Source organism: Crinia signifera, chromosome 5 (assembly GCF_055691185.1).
Source record: "Crinia signifera chromosome 5, ASM5569118v1, whole genome shotgun sequence".
Lineage (NCBI taxonomy): Eukaryota > Metazoa > Chordata > Amphibia > Anura > Myobatrachidae > Crinia > Crinia signifera.
In genome coordinates this window covers 14826539-14853844 of record NC_139221.1, presented here as the reverse complement: position 1 = coordinate 14853844, position 27306 = coordinate 14826539, and the positions used below count along the sequence as shown (strand labels likewise).

The 27306-nt window shown below is 51.3% G+C and overlaps 1 protein-coding gene across 1 annotated transcript in view; it reads left to right on the top strand.

Annotated features, from left to right (window-relative positions):
- NUDCD1 (NudC domain containing 1) overlaps positions 1-27306 on the top strand; it is a 122863-nt gene that overhangs the window by 8218 nt on the left and 87339 nt on the right. The window contains exon 2 of the mRNA XM_083186474.1: positions 21189-21343. Within this exon, the coding sequence (XP_083042600.1) occupies positions 21189-21343 (155 nt within the window). The remainder of the gene's footprint in view (positions 1-21188; positions 21344-27306) is intronic.

The following is a 27306-nucleotide window of genomic DNA, read 5'->3' as shown; positions in this document are numbered from 1 at the left end:
ATATGCAAAACTCGACACATCAAGTGCCTAATCGTGTGTCCCCCTCCCGGGGAAATCAGATCCGACCTCCATAGCACAAGTAGAAGCTTCCGGTATTAACTATTATAGCGCAGTCCTATTTGGATGAGAGTACCATAAAAATTATTATTATTATTATTATTATTATTATTATTATTATTATAGAGTTGGGTGCAGCTTACTCGGGCTGGAGCCTTAAGCTCAGGTCCAGTAAGTCTGTGTCCAAAAACGCAGGCCCTGGACCCATCACGCCATCAACACTGGAGAGACCTGCCCCCACTCCAGCACCTAAACGCTTGCTCTCTCTCACTCTCTCTTGCTCGCTGTCCCTCTCTGCCACAGAAGGTTAAATATGGAACTACCAATTATCTTTGCTCGGAGCCTCACTGTGTATCTAAGCTGAATGATAGTAACTTACTTATAGGCTTATTCATATTGGTTTGAGTTGTTCAAAGAGGTCCGTGAGTCACAGAGCGAGGTTAAGGGTGCTAGAAGCTATTCATTAAGTAATGCTGACAAAAGTCTTGTTCGAACTGAACACTGAAATCTTTTTTTATACAAATACTTGTAGTGCTTTTGTATATCCACAAGGTGGCGGTAGAAAACAGGTAATACATAATGTCCCTGTAACAGTAGCAAAGGAAGAATGTTCTGTATACAGAATATTGATAACTCCTACTTCTTTCACATCGCAAATGCCTGGTCACACCGGGATCTGAACACTGGTCCGTTTCGGGAATGGCCCGACATTTGCGGGGTGAAGCTTCCCATAGCAACCCTGCAATCTTCGGGGGGGGGGGGGGGGCAGCACTTGAAGCTGAAGCTGCCTTCTCGCTTGACCCAGGTCACATGTTTACACTGCTCAGCAACCTGGATCCGACCTGGGTAAAACCCTTCTTTTAACCCGGGTCAGAATGCCGGGTTGCGGGACCTGAGTTTTTTTCAAAATGCTTTTTCACACTGCAGTGTGACCCGTGTTCTTTTGTGCTGTGTGAAAGGGTTATAGCTTTCAATTAACAACATTCCATCATTCTGACTGAAAAGATTCAGCTATCCACTTAGGCCAGGCTCTGACGCAGCTTCCCGAACACAGGGTACAAATCAGAGAGTTGTAGTAAAGGTTACCAGTGGAGTACCCCAGGGATCTGTACTTGGACCGGTGCTTTTTAATATCTTTATTGGTGATCTTGCAAATGGAATTGAGGGTAAAATGTGCCTTTTTGCAGATGACACAAAGGTATGCAACAGGGTAGACACACCAGGAGGGGTAAAACAAATGATTGAGGATTTAGGCAGATTAGAGAAATGGTCAAGAGCATGGCAACTACAGTTTAATGCCAAAAAATGCAAAATCATGCACTTGGGTCTCAGAAATCCAAAGACCCAATCTCCTATATATTTGGCTACATCTGTCACTCAAAGTGGGTGTCTGTGTCTATAACGCTCTGTTCCTGGACTTTCCTCTTAATGTGTGATTGCCTTCATCTGTGCTGAACACCTTTCTGAGAAATTAACCTGTTTAAAACAGGTGATGGTAATCATACATTAAGGGGAAGTCTAAAAACAGAGCATTGTGTCCCTCCTGGAGAGGGTCATGTTGGGAGGTATGTGACAGAGAACCAGCCCAGTGAGCCCACAGACAGTGCCAGACACCCACTGCCTTCCCATGTTGCCCAGCACTGCTACTCCACAGCCACCAGGTGAGCGCCCCCCCTCCCGCGATTTGCGGCAAAACCTCCCCCCCCTCCCGCAATTCGCAGCAGCCCCAGGATTAAATGGCACATGCAAAACACTGACATGGCTATGGTCGACAATGAAAAAGGTTGACATGAGTTTTTGAAGATTTATTTTTAATTTTTTTAATTTTTTCATATTCATTGTCATGTGTCGACATGGACACCAATGAAGTGGCACACTTATGTCAACATTTACATGTGTTGACCTTTCTGTGTTGATTTTTTCTTGTGGCGATTCGCGTCACACCCCCCCGCAACCCCCCCTCCCGCGATTCGCGGCACCCCCAGTGACCCCCCACCTCCCGCAATTCGCGGCAACCCCCCACCGGAACCCCTGTGAACCCCGCCCTCCCGCGATTCGCGGCACCCACCCCCGCGACCCCCCCTCCCGCAATTCACGGCACCCCCCCGTGATTCGCGGCAGCTCCAGAATTAAATTGCACATGGAAAACACTGACATGGCTATGGTCGACAATGAAAAAGGTTGACATGAGTTTTTGAAGTTTTTTTGTCATTTTTTGAATATTTTCATATTCATTCTCATGTGTCGACATGGACACCAATGAAGTGCCACACTTATGTCAACATTTACATGTGTTGACCTGTCTGTGTTGATTTTTTTCTTGTGGCGATTCGCGTCACACCCCCCGCAACCCCCCCTCCGGCGATTCGCGGCACCCCGGCACCCCCCCGCGACCCCCCCCTCCCGCAATTCGCGGCAACCCCCCACCGGAACCCCCATGAACCCCGCTCTCCCGCGATTCGCGGCACCCACCCCCCGCAACCCCCCCCCCCTCCCGCAAATCGCGGCACCCCCCGCGATTCGCGGCAGCCCCAGGATTAAATGGCACATGCAAAACACTGGCACGGCTATGGTCGACAATGAAAAAGGTTGACATGAGTTTTTGAAGATTTATTTCATTTTTTGAATGTTTTCATATTCATTGTCATGTGTCAACATGGACACCAATGAAGTGCCACACTTATTTCAACATTTACATGTGTTGACCTTTCTGTGTTGATTTTTTCTTGTGGCGATTCGCATCACACCCCCCCCCCCCCGCAACCCCCCCTCCCGCGATTCGCGGCACCCCCCGTGACCCCCCACAATTCGCGGCAACCCCCCACCGGAACCCCTGTGAACCCCGCCCTCCCACGATTCGCGGCACTCAACCCTGCGACCCCCCCCTCCCGCAATTCGCGGCACCCCCCGTGATTCGCGGCAGCTCCAGAATTAAATTGCACATGGAAAACACTGACATGGCTATGGTCGACAATGAAAAAGGTTGACATGAGTTTTTGAAGGGTTTTTTTTTCATTTTTTAAATATTTTCATATTCATTCTCATGTGTCGACATGGACACCAATAAAGTGCCACGCTTATGTCAACATTTACATGTGTTGACCTTTCTGTGTTGATTTTTTCTTGTGGCGATTCGCGTCACACCCCCCCCCACCCCCCCCCCCCCCACAACCCCCACTCCCGCGATTCACGGCACACACACACCCCCCCCCCCCGCGCGCGATTCTCGGCACCCCACCCCGTGACTCCCCCCTCCCGTGATTCACGGCACACCCCCCGCGACCCCCTCTACCATGATTCGCCACAACCCCCGCCCCCGTAACCCCCCTCCCGCGATTTGCGGCAACCCACCCCGCGACCCCCCTCCCGCGATTCTCTGCAATCCCTCCCGCGATTCGCAGCATCCACCCCCCCACAACCCCCCCTCCTGCAATTCACGGAACCCCCTCGACCCCCCCCTCCTGCAATTCGCGGCACCCTCCGCGACCCCCCCTCCCGCGATTCGCGTACACCTAAGTTGCAATACAGGCATCTTTCATACAATTCTAACCATATTTCTCATATACAAACGTTCACAAATTAAGGGGGCGCAGCCCCTTACGACGGTTTGAAGAGCGCCCGTAGGGCGCGATGAATCACCTAGTATAGTATAAATGGCACTATAATGGAAACTACTGAGGAAGAGAGGGATCTAGGTGTCACTATTTCAATTTCAGGGGACTTAAAGGCAGGTAGGCAATGTAACAAAGCAATGTTCACTGTAGGGATGGTATTGGCCTGGTGATGATTGGTCCTTCGTTTCCTCCCAACATGACCCTCTCCAGGAGGGACACAATGCTCTGCTCCTGGACTTCCCTCTTAAGCTGGGTACACATATATACAATTGTCGGGCTGTTCTTCCATTCTGGGTCGGACGGCCGTTCAATTGTATATGTGTGTACGCTGTCCCGTACGAGCGATAAAGGTCGACAGTTCTTTGCTGTTTAATTTTCATCCGACAGGACGGCCTCATATCGGTACAAAAGTGCAGTGTGTACGCACGTTCGACCGATATGCTGTCCTTCTTTGCGACTATACTGCCAAAGCTGGATAATCTCTCGGCAGGGTGACTTAAAAAAAAAAAAAAAAAAAAAACACCGCCGTGGCTGGTATTAAAAAATCAGGAGACCCGACCAATAGGGCTTCGCTGATTTTTTTTTTTTTTTTTTTTTTAAACCAGCCCCAGGCTCCTGGTCTGGGGCTGGTTCCCAAAATACGGGGGACAAAATGACTAGGGGTCCCCCCATATTTTAAGAACCAGCCCCCAGGCCAAACCAGCCAGAGGGTAATGTCACAGCCGGGGGACACTTATTAGATAAGGTCCCGTGGCCAAAACATTCATCCCTACTGACCGGTCAGCATGGCCAGGGGCCTTGGGGGAGTGGGGACCCCCAATAAAGGGGTCCCCCCCCCTCCAGGACTTACCTGACCAGGCTGAAGCCTGGTGCTGTCCCCGGTGACCCTGTGCGGTGGTCACCGGGCTGATTGAAGTGTAAGAAAAATACTTACCTATCTTGAGCCCGTCGGTAGGTCCCTGGGTCCGCTGCCGGTGCCTTGGTTCCGGGGCTCCAGGGCTAAAAGAGTCCGGGGTCCTGAATCCAAAGAAATCCATGGGGGACCTGTGGAAGGAAATCCTACTCACCCAGGTCCTCTGGCGACGATCCCCTCATCTTCTTCATCTTCTCCGTCTTCGTCGCATCAGCAGCTGGTACACGATGGACTTTGAGAGGCGCAGAGATGTTTCATCTTCCGCGCCTCTCATCCGAATGATTCTATTGGCCGCCTAGTGGCCAATCAAGAGCCGAGAAAGTCGGCTCCTGATTGGCCGCTAGGCGGCCAATAGAATCATTCGGGTGAGAGGCGCGGAAGATGAAACTTACCTGTGCCTCTCAAAGCCCGATGGGTACCGGCGGCTGATGCGGCGGAGACGGAGAAGATGAGGAGATCGTCGCCAGAGGACCTGGGTGAGTAGGATTTCCTTCCACAGGTACCCCATGGATTTCTTCAGATCCAGGACCCCGGACTCTTCAGCCCTGGAGCCCCGGACCAGCCCCGGAACCAAGGCACCGGCAGCGGACCCAGGGACCTACCGACGGGCTCAAGATAGGTAAGTATCAGTATACTTTCTGTGGGCTTTGGATGTATTAAAGTTTTATTTGTATTGTGTGTCAGTGTGTTTATTTGACTATTTTCTTTCTGTGGAACTACAAGTGCCAGCGGGCCCTTTAATGCCCCGCATGCTGGGACTTGTGGTTCTCCAGGTCCCAGCATGCGGGGGAGGCTTGCTGGGACTCATAGTTCCACAGTAAAAGACAATCGTTTTTCTTCTATTTTTTTACACTCAATCAGCCCGGTGACCACCGCACAGTGACCCTGTCCCGTTCTCGGCCGGCTTGACGAAGAATTGTCCGTTTCTGTCCCGCCTGCCGAAAAGGGGGCGTGGCCGCAAGATACGGCCGTGGTTCGTCGAGCTGCGGCCCGGAAGCTCGACAATCCATGGCCGTTCTTGGCAGAACGGGTCCGACTGCCTCTAAAGTCGGGCCCGTTCTGCCGAGATCCCTGTCCAATGCGGTCGGGAAAGACAGCATTGAATAGGCCCCCGCTGCTATTTACCCCATCGGGGTAAAAGAGGCAATGTTGCCCATAGCAACCAATCAGGTCCTATCTATCATTTCTCTATTGCATCCTAGAAAATGAGACCATATCTAGTTGCTACGGGCAACATCTTATCATTTTAAGAAGCTTTACTAAATTTGGGTTCTTTGTTAGTAGATGACCTTCGGGGCTCTGCAGCAAGAGAACCGCGACGACTGTTCAGTCGTTGATCTCCACGAACTTGCTGTTATCCCCGTCTCAGTCGCTTCGTATCGCTTTGTCTGTAACTCCTCGCCACTGATTGGGGCAGGACCCGGCCTAGTAATTGCACCAAATATCTCTACATTGCTCTGCATGATTTACATGACCCTGGGGTGATTGCCGCTGTTACATGCAGACATCTTCTTTTACTCCCCACATTAGTCATTATCCTGATGAGTTACCATGGCAACTGACGTGTCCTCTTTTGCAGGGATGCATAATATTTAATTCCGGAAGCTAATGTTTAAAAAGGGGGGAAAAAAAGATTGATAGTTCTCCCCTTTTTAATGAAAAATAATAGGATATGTTTGTAAAAAAAAAAACTTTGGGTTTTAAACCTTTTTTTTAATTTTTTTTATATTTTTTTGGTTTAAAGAATTTTGTCTTCATTAACATTTTAATGAAAAAAAAGTACTTGTTTCCTAGCATGGCCACACCGATTTACATCGGGGTGGTCGTGTCGGAAAAATCGGGTCGATCGCATCGCATGCGATTTGGTCGCATGCGATGCGATCGTCGCGACCGACCGATTTTGGACCCGATTTTTTTTTTTTTAATTAAATGTAAATCGGGTCCCTGGGACCCGATTTTACATTGGATTCAATGTAAAATATTCCCAACCCCCCCAAATGTCACGGCGTACACCCCACCCCACGATAGACGCCAACCCGAAGCGTGGCGAGCGCAGCGAGCCCGCGAGGGGCGGCGGTGCGCGTCCTCCGACCTTTTCATTCCCCTACTATCCACGTCGGCGTGGAGTTGAGAATAGAATAGTGTGGCGAGCGCAGCGAGCCACCAAGCCCGAAGCGTGGCGAGCGCACGCGGATACCTTCACAGGTAAACGCGTCCCTTCGCGGACTTCACAGGTGTCTGCGTCGCCACGGACACCTGTGAAGCCCGCGAGGGGACGCGTATAACTGTGAAGGTATCCGCGTCCCCTCGCGGGGCTCGCCACACTTCGGGCTCGGTGGCTCGCTGCGCTCGCCACACTATTCTATTCTCAACTCCACGCCGACGTGGATAGTAGGGGAATGAAAAGGTCGGAGGACGCGCACCGCCGCCCCTCGCGGGCTCGCTGCGATCGCCACGCTTCGGGTTGGCGTCTATCGTGGGGTGACGACGGGGACATCTAAAATGTGAAATGGGTCATATTGGCCCATTTCACATTTTTCACATTTTTTCAGGATTTCAATGTTAAAAAATCTTTTAACATTGAAGCCTATGTAAAAATCGGGGGCATCGCGTCGGGACCTATGTAAATGGTCCCGACCGACGCGATGCCCCCGATATTTTACCTTTCCCGACACGATTTCAATGTTAAAATATTTTTTAACATTAAAGCCTATGGGGAAATCGCGGGCATCGCGTCGGTCGCGTCGGGACCATTGTTAACGGTCCCGACCGACGCGATGCCCCCGATATTTTGTCCTAGCCGGCCAAATGGATCTGATTTCAAAGGAAATCGGTTCCATCTTATGGATCGTGTACCTTAACTAAAGGTACACGATCCATAAGATTTGTGGCCGTGCTAGGAAACAAGTACCGAAAAAAATCTAATCCTGTTTGTTATAATGATACTGTGCTATGTATTAGAAACCTTGATCAACCATATTTTAATGCTTTTCGGCTCCCTGGTATTATTCCGCATTCTTGTTGCTTGTGATTTTCATCTAAGCTGAACCAATGCAGTAAATCACACACCCAACAAAGATATAGGGAGGTGAATCGGATTTGAGAGGTGCTAAATCTGCCTAGCATCAAACTTTGATTAATGTGTTGGATGTGTTTTAATCTGGATACACACCTATAAAACCATCGGCCAGTTCTCCCAATATCAGGTGAACGGCCATTGGATTGTATAGGTGTATAGGCAGTGCCGATGCAGGAGCATCAACCAATAAACGGCTTATAATGCTCCTGCATCGGTCGGGACCAGGAGGTTGCATCTTATGTACTACACATGCGACCTCCCCAATCCCTGTATAAAAAGCTGCTAACCCCCTCCTGCTTCCCCCCACCTCACAGGGGCCAAAGTGAGTCACAGCTGGATAAACACACAGCCTGGTTATCGGGAGTGTTTTCTTAATTAGCCAGGGATCAAGCAAGTGTGTACCCATCTTTACTCCAAGATGTGAGTGTTAACATTGCTTGATGCTGGGCTGATTTAGCACCTCTCTCATCTGATTCACCTACTTATATTTTTGTCGTGTGTGTGTTATTTTACTGCATTGGTTCAGCATACTTAAATAAAGACCACAAGCAAAAAGAATGTGAAATACTACCAGGGATTTAATAAAACCCAGAATGGCTTTAAAAAATAGATAAAAAATGGTTTAAACCAATCAACTCTAGGGCTCAGTGGAAGGTGATGGCGAGTTAGATTAAATTATGCATATCTCCCACCATGACCCATCACAGCTCTTGAAACCTGGTACTCCTGTGACTCTGCCTGCACTCTATGCTGTTCTGATCGCATTCTGATTGCCTGGTTCTGCTGCTGCAGAAGAGGGACAGCGAATCATGTCACTGCACTCCAGCTGGGGGGTTTTATGGCAAAGGGGGGCCCGGGGTACAGTATGTCCTGCGTCCCCCCTCCTTAATCTGGCTATGGTCTATGTTCTTTACTGAGGAGAGTAGAAGTACCAGCCAATCAACACAAGCTAATCCCTAACAGACACACAGCCCATCTGCCACCAGTACTGCATTGCGGTAATCCCTAACAGACGCACAGCTCGTCTGCCACCAGTACTGTATTGTGGTAATCCCTAACAGATGCACAGCCCATCTGCTGCCAGTACTGCATTGCGGTAATCCATAACAGACGCACAGCCCATCTGCTGCCAGTACTGCATTGCGGTAATCCCTAACAGACGCACAGCCCATCTGCCACCAGTACTGCATTGCGGTAATCCCTAACAGACGCACAGCCCATCTGCCACCAGTACTGCATTGCGGTAATCCCTAACAGACGCACAACTCATCTGCCACCAATACTGCATTGCTGTAATCCCTAACAGACGCACAGCTCATCTGCCACCAGTACTGCATTGTGGTAATCCTGAACAGACGCACAGCCCATCTGCTGCCAGTACTGCATTGCGGTAATCTCGATCAGACACACAGCCCATCTGCTGCCAGTACTGCATTGCGGTAATCCCTAACAGACGCACAGACCATCTGCCACCAGTACTGCATTGCGGTAATCCCTAACAGACGCACGGCCCATCAGCTGCCAGTACTGCATTGCGGTAATCCCTAACAGACGCACAGCCCATCTGCCACCAGTACTGCATTGTGGTAATCCCTAACAGACGCACGGCTGTTTTCTTGATCAGTCCAGCTGGTTACTGTGGTGGATGTGCGTTAATCCCGTAGGTAAGATTCTGTGAAGTACAGTATATAACGATGTATTCAGACGCATGAATGCATATTTAGACGTAAAGCCTGAAGCATCCATGTGAAGATGTTTATTGGTCACAGGTTGGGCGCCCAAAGGCGTCACACTAATGTGCATTTATGTTTCCAATCGGAGAGGAAGGAATGATCTCAGACAGAGAACATTCATATTGAGTCACCCTGTTCTGGTGAAGTATTTTCTTTTCTTGTAATTACAAAGTAGACTCCTACTGATTCAGTATGGATAGGCCGCCTGTAACTTTCTAACGTTCCAGTGATAAGATAAAGCCATTTTGGTTATCGCCTTCCTGCACTGAGGTCTTGGGTTCCATTCCCACCATACCTCTGAAGGGGAATACACACTGGGTGATTTCAGCCCATTTTCTATGTGATCTGAACAGATGGCTTAGAACGTAAGCCCGGCTCGCTCCGTGTGTATGCCCCCGAGCTGCGGCGATGCACAGTCCCGTGTGTTGCCATCGCCTTACTAGATTTTGACTACATGTAGTGAAATCATCGGTGTTCTTGCCAGAGAACACTAGTCAGCAGAGATCGGCCATACGTGCATCGCTACGTGTGTATGTCCCCAAGCTACGGCCATGCGCAGTCCCATAGAACACTGGTCAGTAGAGATCGCCCATACATGCATCGCTACGTGTGTATGTCCCCAAGCTATGGCCATGCGCTGTCCCAGAGAACACTGGTCAGCAGAGATCGCCCATACATGCATCGCTACGTGTGTATGTCCCCAAGCTACGGCCATGCGCAGTCCCATAGAACACTGGTCAGCAGAGATCGCCCATACATGCATCACTACGTGTGTATGTCCCCAAGCTACGGCCATGCGCAGTACCATAGAACACTGGTCAGCAGAGATCGCCCATACATGCATCGCTACGTGTGTATGTCCCCAAGCTACGGCCATGCGCAGTCCCATAGAACACTGGTCAGCAGAGATCGCCCATACATGCATCGCTACGTGTGTATGTCCTCAAGCTACAGCCATGCGCAGTCTCATAGAACACTGGTCAGCAGAGATCGCCCATACATGCATCGCTACGTGTGTATGTCCCCAAACTACGGCCATGCGCAGTCCCATAGAACACTGGTCAGCAGAGATCGCCCATACATGCATCACTACGTGTGTATGTCCCCAAGCTACGGCCATGCGCAGTACCATAGAACACTGGTCAGCAGAGATCGCCCATACATGCATCGCTACGTGTGTATGTCCCCAAGCTACGGCCATGCGCAGTCCCATAGAACACTGGTCAGCAGAGATCGCCCATACATGCATCGCTACGTGTGTATGTCCTCAAGCTACAGCCATGCGCAGTCTCATAGAACACTGGTCAGCAGAGATCGCCCATACACGCATCGCTACGTGTGTATGTCCCCAAGCTACAGCCATGCGCAGTCTCATAGAACACTGGTCAGCAGAGATCGCCCATACATGCATCGCTACGTGTTTGTCTCCAAGCTATGGCCATGCGCAGTCCCATAGAACACTGGTCAGCAGAGATCGGCCATACGTGCATCCCTACGTGTGTATGTCCCCAAGCTACGGCCATGCGAAGTCCCATAGAACACTGGTCAGCAGAGATCGCCCATACACGCATCACTACGTGTGTATGTCCCCAAGCTACGGCCATGCGAAGTCCCATAGAACACTGGTCAGCAGAGATCGCCCATACATGCATCGCTACGTGTGTATGTCCCCAAGCTACAGCCATGCGCAGTCTCATAGAACACTGGTCAGCAGAGATCGCCAATACATGCATCGCTACGTGTGTATGTCCCCAAACTACGGCCATGCGCAGTCCCATAGAACACTGGTCAGCAGAGATCGCCCGTACATGCATCGCTACGTGTGTATGTTCCCAAGCTACGGCCATGCGCAGTCCCATAGAACACTGGTCAGCAGAGATCGCCCATACATGCATCGCTACGTGTGTATGTCCCCAAGCTATGGCCATGCGCTGTCCCAGAGAACACTGGTCAGCAGAGATCGCCCATACATGCATCGCTACGTGTGTATGTCCCCAAGCTACGGCCATGCGCAGTCCCATAGAACACTGGTCAGCAGAGATCGCCCATACACGCATCGCTACGTGTGTATGTCCCCAAGCTACGGCCATGCGCAGTCCCATAGAACACTGGTCAGCAGAGATCGCCCATACATGCATCACTACGTGTGTATGTCCCCAAGCTACGGCCATGCGCAGTACCATAGAACACTGGTCAGCAGAGATCGCCCATACATGCATCGCTACGTCTGTATGTCCCCAAGCTACGGCCATGCGTAGTTCCATAGAACACTGGTCAGCAGAGATCGCCCATACATGCATCGCTACGTGTGTATGTCCCCAAGCTACAGCCATGCGCAGTCTCATAGAACACTGGTCAGCAGAGATCGCCCATACATGCATCGCTACGTGTGTATGTCCCCAAACTACGGCCATGCGCAGTCCCATAGAACACTGGTCAGCAGAGATCGCCCGTACATGCATCGCTACGTGTGTATGTCCCCAAGCTACGGCCATGCGTAGTCCCATAGAACACTGGTCAGCAGAGATCGCCCATACATGCATCGCTACGTGTTTGTCTCCAAGCTATGGCCATGCGCAGTCCCATAGAACACTGGTCAGCAGAGATCGGCCATACGTGCATCCCTACGTGTGTATGTCCCCAAGCTACGGCCATGCGCAGTCCCAGAGAACACTGGTCAGCAGAGATCGCCCATACACGCATCACTACGTGTGTATGTCCCCAAGCTACGGCCATGCGAAGTCCCATAGAACACTGGTCAGCAGAGATCGCCCATACATGCATCGCTACGTGTGTATGTCCCCAAGCTACAGCCATGCGCAGTCTCATAGAACACTGGTCAGCAGAGATCGCCAATACATGCATCGCTACGTGTGTATGTCCCCAAACTACGGCCATGCGCAGTCCCATAGAACACTGGTCAGCAGAGATCGCCCGTACATGCATCGCTACGTGTGTATGTCCCCAAGCTACGGCCATGCGCAGTCCCATAGAACACTGGTCAGCAGAGATCGCCCATACATGCATCGCTACGTGTGTATGTCCCCAAGCTACGGCCATGCGCAGTCCCATAGAACACTGGTCAGCAGAGATCGCCCATACATGCATCGCTACGTGTGTATGTCCCCAAGCTACGGCCATGCGTAGTCCCATAGAACACTGGTCAGCAGAGATCGCCCATACATGCATCGCTACGTGTGTATGTCCCCAAGCTACGACCATGCGCAGTCCCATAGAACACTGGTCAGCAGAGATCGCCCATACATGCATCGCTACGTGTGTATGTCCCCAGGCTACGACCATGCGCAGTCCCATAGAACACTGGTCAGCAGAGATCGCCCATACATGCATCGCTACGTGTGTATGTCCCCAAGCTACGACCATGCGCAGTCCCATAGAACACTGGTCAGCAGAGATCGCCCATACATGCATCGCTACGTGTGTATGTCCCCAGGCTACGGCCATGCGCAGTCCCATAGAACACTGATCAGCAGAGATCGCCCATACACGCATCGCTTCGTGTGTATGTCCCCAATCTACGGCCATGCGCAGTCCCATAGAACACTGGTCAGCAGAGATCGCCCATACATGCATCGCTAGGTGTGTATGTCCCCAAGCTACGGCCATGCGCAGTCCCATAGAACACTGGTCAGCAGAGATTGCCCATACATGCATCGCTAGGTGTGTATGTCCCCAAGCTACGGCCATGCGCAGTCCCATAGAACACTGGTCAGCAGAGATCGCCCGTACATGCATCGCTACGTGTGTATGTCCCCAAGCTACGGCCATGCGCAGTCCCATAGAACACTGGTCAGCAGAGATCGCCCATACATGCATCGCTATGTGTGTATGTCCCCAAGCTACGGCCATGCGCAGTCCCATAGAACACTGGTCAGCAGAGATCGCCCATACACGCATCGCTACGTGTGTATGTCCCCAAGCTATGGCCATGCGCAGTCCCATAGAACACTGGTCAGCAGAGATCGCCCATACACGCATCGCTACGTGTGTATGTCCCCAAGCTACGTCCATGCGCAGTCCCATAGAACACTGGTCAGCAGAGATCGCCCATACATGCATCGCTACGTATTTATGTCCCCAATCTACGGCCATGCGCAGTCGCATAGAACACTGGTCAGCAGAGATCGCCCATACATGCATCGCTACGTGTGTATGTCCCCAAGCTATGTCCATGCGCAGTCCCATAGAACACTGGTCAGCAGAGATCGCCCATACACGCATCGCTACGTGTGTATGTCCCCAAGCTACGGCCATGCGCAGTCCCATAGAACACTGGTCAGCAGAGATTGCCCATACATGCATCGCTACGTGTGTATGTCCCCAAGCTACGGCCATGCGCAGTCCCAGAGAACACTGGTCAGCAGAGATCGCCCATACATGCATCGCTACGTGTGTATGTCCCCAAGCTACGGCCATGCGCAGTCCCATAGAACACTGGTCAGCAGAGATCGCCCATACATGCATCGCTACGTGTGTATGTCCCCAAGCTATGGCCATGCGCAGTCCCATAGAACACTGGTCAGCAGAGATCGCCCATACATGCATCGCTACGTGTGTATGTCCCCAAGCTACGGCCATGCGCAGTCCCACAGAACACTGGTCAGCAGAGATTGCCCATACACGCATCGCTACGTGTGTATGTCCCTAAGCTACGGCCATGCGCAGTCCCATAGAACACTGGTCAGCAGAGATCGCCCATACACGCATCGCTACGTGTGTATGTCCCCAAGCTACGGCCATGTGCAGTCCCACAGAACACTGGTCAGCAGAGATCGGCCATACATGCATCGCTACGTGTGTATGTCCCTAAGCTACGGCCATGCGCAGTCCCACAGAACACTGGTCAGCAGAGATCGCCCATACATGCATCGCTACGTGTGTATGTCCCCAAGCTACGGCCATGCGCAGTCCCACAGAACACTGGTCAGCAGAGATCGCCCATACATGCATCGCTACGTGTGTATGTCCCCAAGCTACGGCCATGTGCAGTCCCATAGAACACTGGTCAGCAGAGATCGCCCATACATGCATCGCTATGTGTGTATGTCCCCAAGCTACGTCCATGCGCAGTCCCACAGAACACTGGTCAGCAGAGATCGCCCATACATGCATCGCTACGTGTGTATGTCCCCAAGCTACGTCCATGCGCAGTCCCAGAGAACACTGGTCAGCAGAGATCGCCCATACATGCATCGCTACGTGTGTATGTCCCCAAGCTACGGCCATGCGCAGTCCCACAGAACACTGGTCAGCAGAGATCGCCCATACATGCATCGCTACGTGTGTATGTCCCTAACCTACGGCCATGCGCAGTCCCACAGAACACTGGTCAGCAGAGATCGCCCATACATGCATCGCTACGTGTGTATGTCCCCAAGCTACGGCCATGCGCAGTCCCATAGAACACTGGTCAGCAGAGATCGCCCATACATGCATCGCTACATGTGTATGTCCCCAATCTACGGCCATGCGTAGTCCCATAGAACACTGGTCAGCAGAGATTGGCCATACATGCATCGCTACGTGTGTATGTCCCCAAGCTACGGCCATGCGCAGTCCCAGAGAACACTGGTCAGCAGAGATCGCCCATACATGCATCGCTACGTGTGTATGTCCCCAAGCTACGGCCATGCGCAGTCCCACAGAACACTGGTCAGCAGAGATCGCCCATACATGCATCGCTACGTGTGTATGTCCCTAACCTACGGCCATGCGCAGTCCCATAGAACACTGGTCAGCAGAGATCGCCCATACATGCATCGCTACATGTGTATGTCCCCAATCTACGGCCATGCGTAGTCCCATAGAACACTGGTCAGCAGAGATCGGCCATACACGCATCGCTACGTGTGTATGTCCCCAAGCTACGGCCATGCGCAGTCCCATAGAACACTGGTCAGCAGAGATCGCCCATACATGCATCGCTACGTGTGTATGTCCCCAAGCTACGGCCATGCGCAGTCCCATAGAACACTGGTCAGCAGAGATCGCCCATACATGCATCGCTACGTGTGTATGTCCCCAAGCTACGGCCATGCGCAGTCCCATAGAACACTGGTCAGCAGAGATTGCCCATACACGCATCGCTACGTGTGTATGTCCCCAAGCTACGGCCATGCGCAGTCCCATAGAACACTGGTCAGCAGAGATCGCCCATACATGCATCGCTACATGTGTATGTCCCCAATCTACGGCCATGCGTAGTCCCATAGAACACTGGTCAGCAGAGATTGGCCATACATGCATCGCTACGTGTGTATGTCCCCAAGCTACGGCCATGCGTAGTCCCATAGAACACTGGTCAGCAGAGATCGGCCATACACGCATCGCTACGTGTGTATGTCCCCAAGCTATGGCCATGCGCAGTCCCATAGAACACTGGTCAGCAGAGATCGCCCATACACGCATCGCTACGGCCATGCGCAGTCCCATAGAACACTGGTCAGCAGAGATCGCCCATACACGCATCGCTACGTGTGTATGTCCCCAAGCTACGGCCATGCGCAGTCCCATAGAACACTGGTCAGCAGAGATCGCCCATACATGCATCGCTACATGTGTATGTCCCCAATCTACGGCCATGCGTAGTCCCATAGAACACTGGTCAGCAGAGATTGGCCATACATGCATCGCTACGTGTGTATGTCCCCAAGCTACGGCCATGCGTAGTCCCATAGAACACTGGTCAGCAGAGATCGGCCATACACGCATCGCTACGTGTGTATGTCCCCAAGCTATGGCCATGCGCAGTCCCATAGAACACTGGTCAGCAGAGATCGCCCATACACGCATCGCTACGGCCATGCGCAGTCCCATAGAACACTGGTCAGCAGAGATCGCCCATACATGCATCGCTACGTGTGTATGTCCCCAAGCTACGGCCATGCGCAGTCCCACAGAACACTGGTCAGCAGAGATTGCCCATACACGCATCGCTACGTGTGTATGTCCCTAAGCTACGGCCATGCGCAGTCCCATAGAACACTGGTCAGCCGAGATCGCCCATACATGCATCGCTACGTGTATATGTCCCCAAGCTACGGCCATGCGCAGTCCTATAGAACACTGGTCAGCAGAGATCGCCCATACACGCATCGCTACGTGTGTATGTCCCCAATCTCCGGCCATGCGCAGTCCCATAGAACACTGGTCAGCAGAGATCGCCCATACACGCATCGCTACGTGTGTATGTCCCCAAGCTACGGTCATGCGCAGTCTCATAGAACACTGGTCAGCAGAGATCGCCCATACATGCATCGCTACGTGTGTATGTCCCCAAGCTACGGCCATGCGCAGTCCCATAGAACACTGGTCAGCAGAGATCGCCCATACATGCATCGCTACGTGTGTATGTCCCCAAGCTACGGCCATGCGCAGTCCCATAGAACACTGGTCAGCAGAGATCGCCCATACATGCATCGCTACGTGTGTATGTCCCCAAGCTATGGCCATGCGCAGTCCCATAGAACACTGGTCAGCAGAGATCGCCCATACACGCATCGCTACGTGTGTATGTCCCCAAGCTACGGCCATGCGCAGTCCCATAGAACACTGGTCAGCAGAGATCGCCCATACATGCATCGCTACGTGTGTATGTCCCCAAGCTACGGCCATGCGCAGTCCCATAGAACACTGGTCAGCAGAGATCGCCCATACATGCATCACTACGTGTGTATGTCCCCAAGCTAAGGCCATGCGCAGTCCCATAGAACACTGGTCAGCAGAGATCGCCCATACATGCATCGCTAGGTGTGTATGTCCCCATGCTACGGCCATGCGCAGTCCCATAGAACACTGGTCAGCAGAGATCGCCCGTACATGCATCACTACGTGTGTATGTCCCCAAGCTACGGCCATGCGCAGTCACATAGAACACTGGTCAGCAGAGATCGCCCATACATGCATCGCTACGTGTGTATGTCCCCAAGCTACGGCCATGCGCAGTCCCATAGAACACTGGTCAGCAGAGATCGCCCATACACGCATCGCTACGTGTGTATGTCCCCAAGCTACGGCCATGCGCAGTCCCAGAGAACACTGGTCAGCAGAGATCGCCCATACATGCATCGCTACGTGTATGTCCCCAAGCTACGGCCATGCGCAGTCACATAGAACACTGGTCAGCAGAGATCGCCCATACATGCATCACTACGTGTGTATGTCCCCAAACTACGGCCATGCGCGGTCCCATAGAACACTGGTCAGCAGAGATCGCCCATACATGCATCACTACGTGTGTATGTCCCCAAGCTACGGCCATGCGCAGTCCCATAGAACACTGGTCAGCAGAGATCGCCCATACATGCATCGCTACGTGTGTATGTCCCCAAGCTACGGCCATGCGCAGTCACATAGAACACTGGTCAGCAGAGATCGCCCATACATGCATCGCTACGTGTGTATGTCCCGAAGCTACGGCCAAGCGCAGTCCCATAGAACACTGGTCAGCAGAGATCGCCCATACATGCATCGCTACGTGTGTATGTCCCCAATCTACGGCCATGCGCAGTCCCATAGAACACTGGTCAGCAGAGATCGCCCATACATGCATCGCTACGTGTGTATGTCCCCAAGCTACGGCCAAGCGCAGTCCCATAGAACACTGGTCAGCAGAGGTCGCCCATACATGCATCGCTACGCGTGTATGTCCCCAAGCTACGACCATGCGCAGTCCCATAGAACACTGGTCAGCAGAGATCGCCCATACATGCATCACCACGTGTGTATGTCCCCAAGCTACGGCCATGCGCAGTCCCAGAGAACACTGGTCAGCAGAGATCGCCCATACATGCATTGCTACGTGTGTATGTCCCCAAGCTATGGCCATGCGCAGTCCCATAGAACACTGGTCAGTAGAGATCGCCCATACATGCATCGCTACGTGTGTATGTCCCCAAGCTACGGCCATGCGCAGTCCCAGAGAACACTGGTCAGCAGAGATCGCCCATACACGCATCGCTACGCGTGTATGTCCCCAAGCTACGGCCATGCGCAGTCCCAGAGAACACTGGTCAGCAGAGATCGCCCATACACTCATCGCTACGTGTGTATGTCCCCAAGCTACGGCCATGCGCAGTCCCATAGAACACTGGTCAGCAGAGATCGCCCATACACGCATCGCTACGTGTGTATGTCCTCAAGCTACAGCCATGCGCAGTCTCATAGAACACTGGTCAGCAGAGATCGCCCATACACGCATCGCTACGTGTGTATGTCCCCAAGCTACGGCCATGCGCAGTCCCGTAGAACACTGGTCAGCAGAGATCGCCCATACGCTCATCGCTACGTGTGTATGTCCCCAAGCTACGGCCATGCGCAGTCCCATAGAACACTGGTCAGCAGAGATCGCCCATACATGCATCGCTACGTGTGTATGTCCCCAAGCTACGGCCATGCACAGTCCCATAGAACACTGGTCAGCAGAGATCGCCCATACATGCATCGCTACGTGTGTATGTCCCCAAGCTACGGCCATGCGCAGTCCCATAGAACACTGGTCAGCAGAGATCGCCCATACATGCATCGCTACGTGTGTATGTCCCCAATCTACGGCCATGCGCAGTCCCATAGAACACTGGTCAGCAGAGATCGACCATACATGCATCGCTACGCGTGTATGTCCCCATGCTACGGCCATGCGCAGTCCCATTGAACACTGGTCAGCAGAGATCGCCCATACATGCATCGCTACGTGTGTATGGGCGATCTAGGAAGCCCTGTGTGATCTGACTAATCCGTATATGCCATTGCACAAAGATATTGGCGACCGCAGTAGTGACCGCATTTCAGAATGAGGAAAAGGAGTCACGAGGCGTGTCAATGGGATGGGCACGCAATTTCCACAATGTGGGGCATGAAGCGGTGTTCCATGGGCGTTGCATTCGCAGAAGATGCAAAGCCTTACTGTGGAAGTACCGATGGTTGTTGAGAAACCATCGATGCTCAGGCTGATAACTGTGTAATCACAGCCAGCTGATGCTCCTCACACTAATGGAGGGAAGGCTGCCCAATTTTATTCATTAACTCTTTGCATTATACAAAGTAACACTTCTATTTATGTTGTCTTGTATTTTTACCCTCGGAATTTAGCTTAAATGATCGCAATTTTAACATTGTAAGCTTAGTGTTCATTCTAACACTCTGCACCTTCCTGAACCTGCACAGTTCTTCTTTCCTGCCTCTCTTTGCTCTGGTGCTTCTAGCACAGTCTGGTCTGTATCTCAGTGGGGAAATACAGGCCAGCCTGTGCTAGAGGCAACAAAGCCTAGAGCGACACCCCTGGCAGGAAAGAGGAACTGCATGTGATTAAAAAAGAACCGTGTGATAGAATGAACCCTCATTCTTGTATAATAGGTCCCCCTCATGTTCGAATAAGGGACAAATGATTTTGACCTGCGCATAATTAGTTATGCGCGTGTGCAGGCCTTCCGTGCGAGCGCCCTCGCATATCTGCAACGTCGATGTAGCGGTCGCACAGTGGGCGGGCAGGACAGGGTTGCGGTGGTGGCTATGGGGCATGGGAATGCCCAGTGTTTCATGGTCATTCCAATACAAATGCTGGGCATTCCAACTCAGATGGTGTCGTGACGCGGGTGCCGGGGGCGGGCGGCTAATGTCACGTGACGCCCGCTGCCCGCCCTGTATTCGGCCGCAAGCCTGCAAATATAAGCCAGTCTCTAATGTCGGCAGCATGACCTGCAAGGGGACGTGTCTTCATGACGAGCTGATCCAGCAGGGGCGACGATGCAGCGGGTAGCCTGGCAGGCCCTCTGTGACTCGGTAATCTGCAAGCTTCGCGGGTTACTGGGTCGACCAGAATCAGGGCCATTGTGTGCAGTGAGTGTTGGTTTCATGCAATGCGGTCACAGCGATCGCAGGTGAGATAGTAGGGTCGGATTTCAGTGTTTGCAGGTTTGCATATGCGATCACAATGAACGTGCGCTCGGTCAGATCTGCAGTCAGTGCTGAGCAAAGGGGCATACACACGTAAAGATCTGTGCTAAGCAATTTTGCTGGTGTCAAGATCTCCCATGGAGAGCACATACACATGCAGAGATTTGTGCTAAGCAATTTTGCTGAGCAATTTTGCTTAAACAAAAAAAGGCCGGGTAGTGGTTCAGAATGAGAGATTGCGATCAGTATCTCTCGTTCTGTACACACAGAGAGATTTGCAGACATTTGCTAAGCAATCTGACTAGATTGTGACTGCATGCACTGACTTAGTTAGCAAGAGATATTTAATCTCTCGGAGCATACACACAGAGAGATCTGTGCTTACTTTCTAAGCAATCTAGTCAGATTGCTTAGAAAATAGCACAAATTTGCGCCGTGTGTACACCCCTTAAGGCCCATAATCCTCATAGTGCACCAGCCTCTCTACCACCACCATCATGGGAATCATCTGGGAAATGCTTAAGGAATGGGGTTGCGTCCCCTTTATGTGTGAGACCGGCTGCAGTTCTCGCTGCTATAATGAAGCCGTTTTTGTTGCTCTATGTATAGTTTCGGTGCTTTTTACTTTGTAATAAAAAAATAATAAATCCTGAGTGTAATAAAGGTTAATGCCATGCGCTCATTACAGCACTCCGCCGATGCCCACATACCAATTTACAGCTGGAGCGGGTCTGCCTGGGTGGGTGGTATATGCCGACTCTGCGCCTCTGGTACCTGCAATGGATTAGACAGCAGGGGAACACTCTATTACAGAGATAATTTGGAAGCGTCTCCGGCGAATGTGTAAAAGTGATTATTTCCCCGTCCCTGTCTTTCAGCTGTCGCAGAAGTGAAGCTCCGTGATGATCAGTACACGCTGGACCACATGCGTGCCTACGGCATGTATAATTATCTGCACAGTAACCCTTGGTCCTCTGACAGCGTGTTCTACGTGGACCAGCTCGGGAGGGTCATGAACTTCACCGTGACGCTGGTAGGAATCTTTCCTGTGTTTTACACCATCTTGCTGCAAAGTCAGAAATGTTTGTGCCAAATTCGGCGGCAGCTGTCCACTTACTTATGGTATAGCGGGTCAACACAGTCTACAACGGCCACGTTCTGGTCAACCACGCTTTGTTTAACCCGTCTAGAAGATAGTCCACTGGGTAAAGATTGACAGTGACGAAGTTAGACACCAACGTTAGAGCGATGGGAGAGCGTGGTTGGCGGTTTTTTCGGTGCCGAATGTCACGGGTCCCCATGGACATTGTATATGTGCACAGTGTCCCCTCACATGGCGCTCTGTGCTCGCCATGCTCCAGGCGCGGTGGAGCATATTATAGTTTACACGCTACCTTGCATGTACTCGCAGGGGAGCAATTTTTCATGACTGCGCATAATCATTTATGTGCACGTGGAGCCGCAGTGTGCGAGCGGGGAACGACGGGCCAGGGAATTCGCCCATTGTAATCCCCCCCCCCCCCAGATGACGCGGGTGCACGGCGCGGGCAGCTGATTTCCCGCACAGGGCGCCCGCAGATCTGAGACACCACAGTAATCGAATTATTACTTTTGTCCCAGCATGCAAGGCAGCGAATCGATGTTTATGCAAAACTTTTCATTCCTGTGGGAGATTCGAGCCAACCAGAATAACCCCCTACTGTATGTCCACTTGGATCGTAAAGTATGAACCAAGTTAACCTGTGACATTTGGCACCAAAAAACGTGAAGACCTCCTGTCGACCGCGCTCCCTTCGCTCTAACGCTGGTGTCTAACTTCCCTTACTGTCGCTCTAGATGCCGCCGACGTAGTCCACCCTCACCTAGTCTTTCTAGACATTGTAGATCCGTCGGCCGGATATGCATCCACTTACCCGTCCCCTAATAATTCTACCTTTTATCCGGTACATTTTGCTGGATGCAGACCGGTTAACGCATGAAAGTTACAACGTCAGTGGAAACGCGTACCCTTGCGTTCTTGCACGTGTTTAGTAAATCAAGCATATTTGGGAAAACGTTTAAAAAAAAACAAAAAAAACATTTTGATCTTTTGTACCCGTTGACCTTTCGTCTTTTAACCTGTAGAAACTGTTGAACTATTGACTTTTGTACCATAGTTAGTGGGGATAGTTTAAGGATAGAAGAGGGAATTTAACTCCTAAGCTCAGTGCTATGAGGCATTTTATGCTGACCACTACGCAGACCATGCTGCCTGATATACTACATTTTATATCTAGGATAAGTACAGTTTGATGTAAAAGTATGAGGGAAATAAAATTTAATTCCACTTTCTGGTTTCTGAGGTCTTGAAATACTGTGCTGTTCTGTCACGGAATCTCTCTACGTCCTGTGTTCCGGGTGTGGTATATGGTTCCAACAGTCGGGATCCCGACAGTCATTAGCCCGATGTCGGGATTCCACCTGGCCGGACTCAGACAGCTTGGCGAGCGCAACTAAGCCCCTCGCTACGCTTGCCACCTATTCTATTCTCCCTCTATGGGGGTCGTGGACCCCCACGAGGGAGAATAGCCGGTGGCCATCGGGAACCCAGCTGTCGGTGTTCTACCTGTCGGGATCCTGACGTCAGGTAAATGACTGTCGGGATCCCGTCCGGCACCCCTGTGTTCCATGTGTTAGGTCCCTCTTGCAGTGTTCATGCTGGCACTCTGCACCTTTCAAAACCTGTGTCGCTCTCTGCTGTGCTCCTTCAAGCTCTCTGCTGTCAGAGCCGCACAGTCAGTATTCGACTAACCCACCTGCAGATGCCGTTTCCACCTCGCTGAGTTTTTACGGCAATGTGGAAACGGCTCCCTGTATTAGCCCCAAGCCTCACTGTTTGGGGAATCTTCACTGTCCTCAAACAGCAAGGATTTCCTTGGAACGATAAATAAGGTGAGCAGCCGGTGCCGGGGGGTTAAACGGTGTCCAACACACACTATGTTGCAATGTGAGAATAAAACTGCTCGCCATTTTTGGGCTACTTGCAGGAGCAGCCTGTATTTACCCTGCACGCAAATGCATTTGCAACCCATTGCAGGACAGCATGGTTTACCCAGGTGCAGAGTTACTGACTTGTATGCAGAATAGGAATGGAAGCCAGGCAGGTGGCAGGAAATCATACAAGTACATGAATATGTACATCGACCAAGGTCAGGGAGATGGGAACACTGCTGTATAGGAAACTCATCAATAGCGACGCACGGGGGGATGCGGGCGGACACATGACACGGGCAATAAGTGAAGTTGGAAATGTTCCAACAATGAATTAGTATATAAAGGAATAACTGAGGAGGGAGGGGAGAACGTGAAGACGGAACAGTCACAGACGAGAATGGGGGAGGGCGAGTTCTGTATATCTAGATATATTTCTATCTTATACATAAGTTTGTTTATTTGTATGACCGAGACAAAACTGTGAAATCGCTATAATGATTGCGATGCGGTTTTCACCATCTTATCGGACATTTCCTCAGACCGGTTTTAGGCTAAGGATCATCACCATTGGTCGTCGGGGGACTACATATAAAGGTGAGCTAGATCGGGAGGATAAATCCCACTAACCTGATTGGACACAATGAATCACATAATCGGTGTTGGCTGCAGCTCAGTTCAAAATTCAAATTTGGAATAAACACCAACTGTCAGGGAGCCAGTTTGGAATGGCAGTTGGTGGAAGTGGGCGTGGCTCCCCTATATATGAATTTTGAACCGTGCTGCAGCCACTCCTCTAGAGCCGCTCCATACTATTCCAGCAGTCACCAAAACCTAATCACTAAGCCACAGCGATCACTCCACAACTGGAAAGCTGGGTACACACTAGACAACGTGTGCTCCCAGCGAGATCGCTGGTGACTGGACCTGGCGGGGCCCGTGATGTCTCCTATTGGCCCTGCGTGCTCCGCTGATGGAGGATGTCGCTGACTATGTTCCGGAGGGTGTGTCATCCGCAACATGCGGCATACGCACTCGATGAAATAACTCCCAGTACCGGACATCAATCCTCACCTAAGATGACAGGTGCCAGTCACCGCGGCAACAGCCAGACTTGGTGGCCGAGACTTGCATAACGGGCTCGCTGCCCCATAGAGCTCTGAACACTTCTGTGTGGAGTCAGGCTGCTTTCAGGTCGCGAAGGGTGCGAGTTTGGGTGATGCCAGCATTAAGTGTGACTGGGTCAAGTGACACCAGGTGCTATGAGAGGCACTATACGGCGCTCCCGAGGCCACTTGTAAACTGTGTCTCACAGGTTTCACTAATCCCCCAAAAAGTATGGAGCTACCGGTATAAACTGTGCATAAAGTACAGGGGGGTTTAACGGCGGCCATTAGTATACGCACAACATCGGTACGCTGTCCGCATTCGTGTCCAAGCGATCAGAATAACCCCCCAGTGTGCAGTTTACCTCCCTCCCCCAATATATCCTTTTCCGAGAAAATAGACTGACATACAATTTTTTCCTACTTAAGAGAACGCAGCGTCTCCAACGCGATCCGGTTATTTATAGTTATTTGTCCCTCTGAATATGTATTTTATATTAAAGTGCGCAGCACAACAACCTCCTCCATATGCGTCCTGCGTCTCCGCAGCTGTGCGCCACACTTCGCTGGTGTGTTTATGTGGAGGCTCTGTGAGAAAGTCGTTTGTTTTGCCAGCTTGAGTGTCTCCTGCTCGGCTGTGCGTCTCCACCACCGGCGCGGCGCGGAGAGCTGCTGACAGATTGTGAACCGCGACTTCCACATTCTTGGCTACATTTCAACCTAGGTGTCGCTTTCTATGGGGAAAACACAGAACGCAGCGATGTAAGGAGAGGCGAAGTGAGCCACCTCGGATTATTCAGAATTTATATATATAAAAAAAAAGTTTTGCACAAGTGAATCTAGTTGTGATAGAAGCATTGCTGTTATTGTTTCTGCATAGACCATACAATCTTATACACAGATCATGTTCATAATTCTCCATTTTGCCACCTCACTCTCCGCTCCTGGACGTCACAGAAATCGCAGTGACGGTGAAATCCCACGAGAGGTTGACCGTGACTTCAGCAGCACATCGGCTGGCGGCGCTGGGCAAATCAGAGACACCGCTGAATCATGCCGTGCTCCGATTTTAGTACCAGCGGCGTGCGCGATTCAGGGGGAAAGTGTGGGGGCTCTACTGTGTGTGGGGGCCCCGGGATGACCGCCCCTGTCGCCCAGCCTGGAATCTGCCCATGGGTGTGGGTCAAAGTACTGCTAAAGTGCCCCAAAACGATGGCACCATGTGTGCTTAAACGAACACTTACCCATCATCAAGCCTCTGCCTCGTCCCGCACTGAGTGGGTCTGAATCGTGGTCATAGATAGATAGAGATATAGATGGATATACAAATACAATAGTCACAGATACTTGATGTATGTGTAAGAACGATCATCTTCTAAAGCCCAGCATAGGAATAGATGGTAAGAACCGCTATTGTCTAATAAATCCCTAATGTTATTGTGCATTTGGCAAAAAATAGACCTTACCGGAACTAAAAATCCTAAGGGGTAAATCTGTAAAACCTGGCACTGTTCCTGGAGAGATGAGAGACTGCCGCCAGATCCACGGACGCCCCAACTGTCTCGCTGCTTATGGTGTCCAGCTGAATCGCTCGGGGGCGCTGTAGACCAGTGACAAGCCGCCAGTCTCCCATCACATGTGCAGGGGTGGGATGAGTGAGCTGGGATCCTGTGTGCAGCATCTGACCAGGCCTCCAACGCTCTAGCTGGGCTACTACAAAATGGCGCCGGAGAGTCACTGAGTTGTACTGTGTGGGACTATGCAGAGGTAACCGTAATAGACCATGGGTGCAGGCAGGGCGATGTGGGGTCTCTTGGACCCAGCTGACTGACCAGCTCAACCTTCCCCAATTATTATGCCACTGACCATATTTTTGGTCTCCTGGAGTATCTGGAAGATCCCCGCTTTACGCGAGTATACACCTATGATTTGTTATGTATCGCTAATTGGATCTATTTCTCTGATCATACAGAACGCAAAACCAACGGTACGGAACTGGACTGACCGTGTACATTCCATTGTTACATTTCTTTTCCCCCCCTAAAACTTGTATTTATGCATTTATTGGAAAATCATTGCTGCATCTCCGGATTGAAGTGTCCTAAAACTGTCTGCTTACATTTCAAGGATGACAGAGGACGTTGGAATCAGCCCCTGGTGACAGTCGCTGCCTGCGCACATTGCAGCAAAGTGGAAGTTGCCAGAACTTGTAGCTGTGCATCCCTTAGGAGATCTTATTGGGATCCTCACGGCGTGAAGGTGGGGGGTGGTTTTGGGTGTGACGCAGGGTGTTTTCAGGTGAAATACAATCACGCGGGCACTAATAAGTACTAGTATGCCATCTCTTCCCTGGCATCTCCTTATACAGAAGCTCACAATAGAAGGAGACGGAATTATGTTGCTGCGTGTCAGTGATAATATTTCACACCGGCCGTGTCGGCTGTGGTATTGCTGACGATCCGGTATTGCCGATAGAGCTGAGACCATGTATAGGTCAGCAATTATTAGGTTGACATGCAAAACGTTGACACGTTTTTCACTGACTTTTTTGTTCCAGTGTCGACACCTGTGTCCTGCGTCCCCTCGCATGGTTTGCTTCCATTTTTCGGGCCAGGTGCGCCGCTCCGCTATCGCAGAGCGCTGGACATTTCACCATATTCGGTCGGAGTCTTATGTGGATTTTAAAGTGTGAAAAGTCCACAAAATGCAAATAAAATCGCGAAAAACTCATGGTGACCTATTCATGTGTCGACTCTTACCGTGTTAACCTTTTGGTTAATGTCGACCGTGTCCTTGTCGACTCGTCGTATTTATCTGTAACTAGTTGCCAGCCCATTATAATGACGGATCAGCGGAGCATCAAGGTCAGCACTGGTGGCCCTGTGCACCCGACCGGAGCATCGAGGTCAGCACTGGTGGC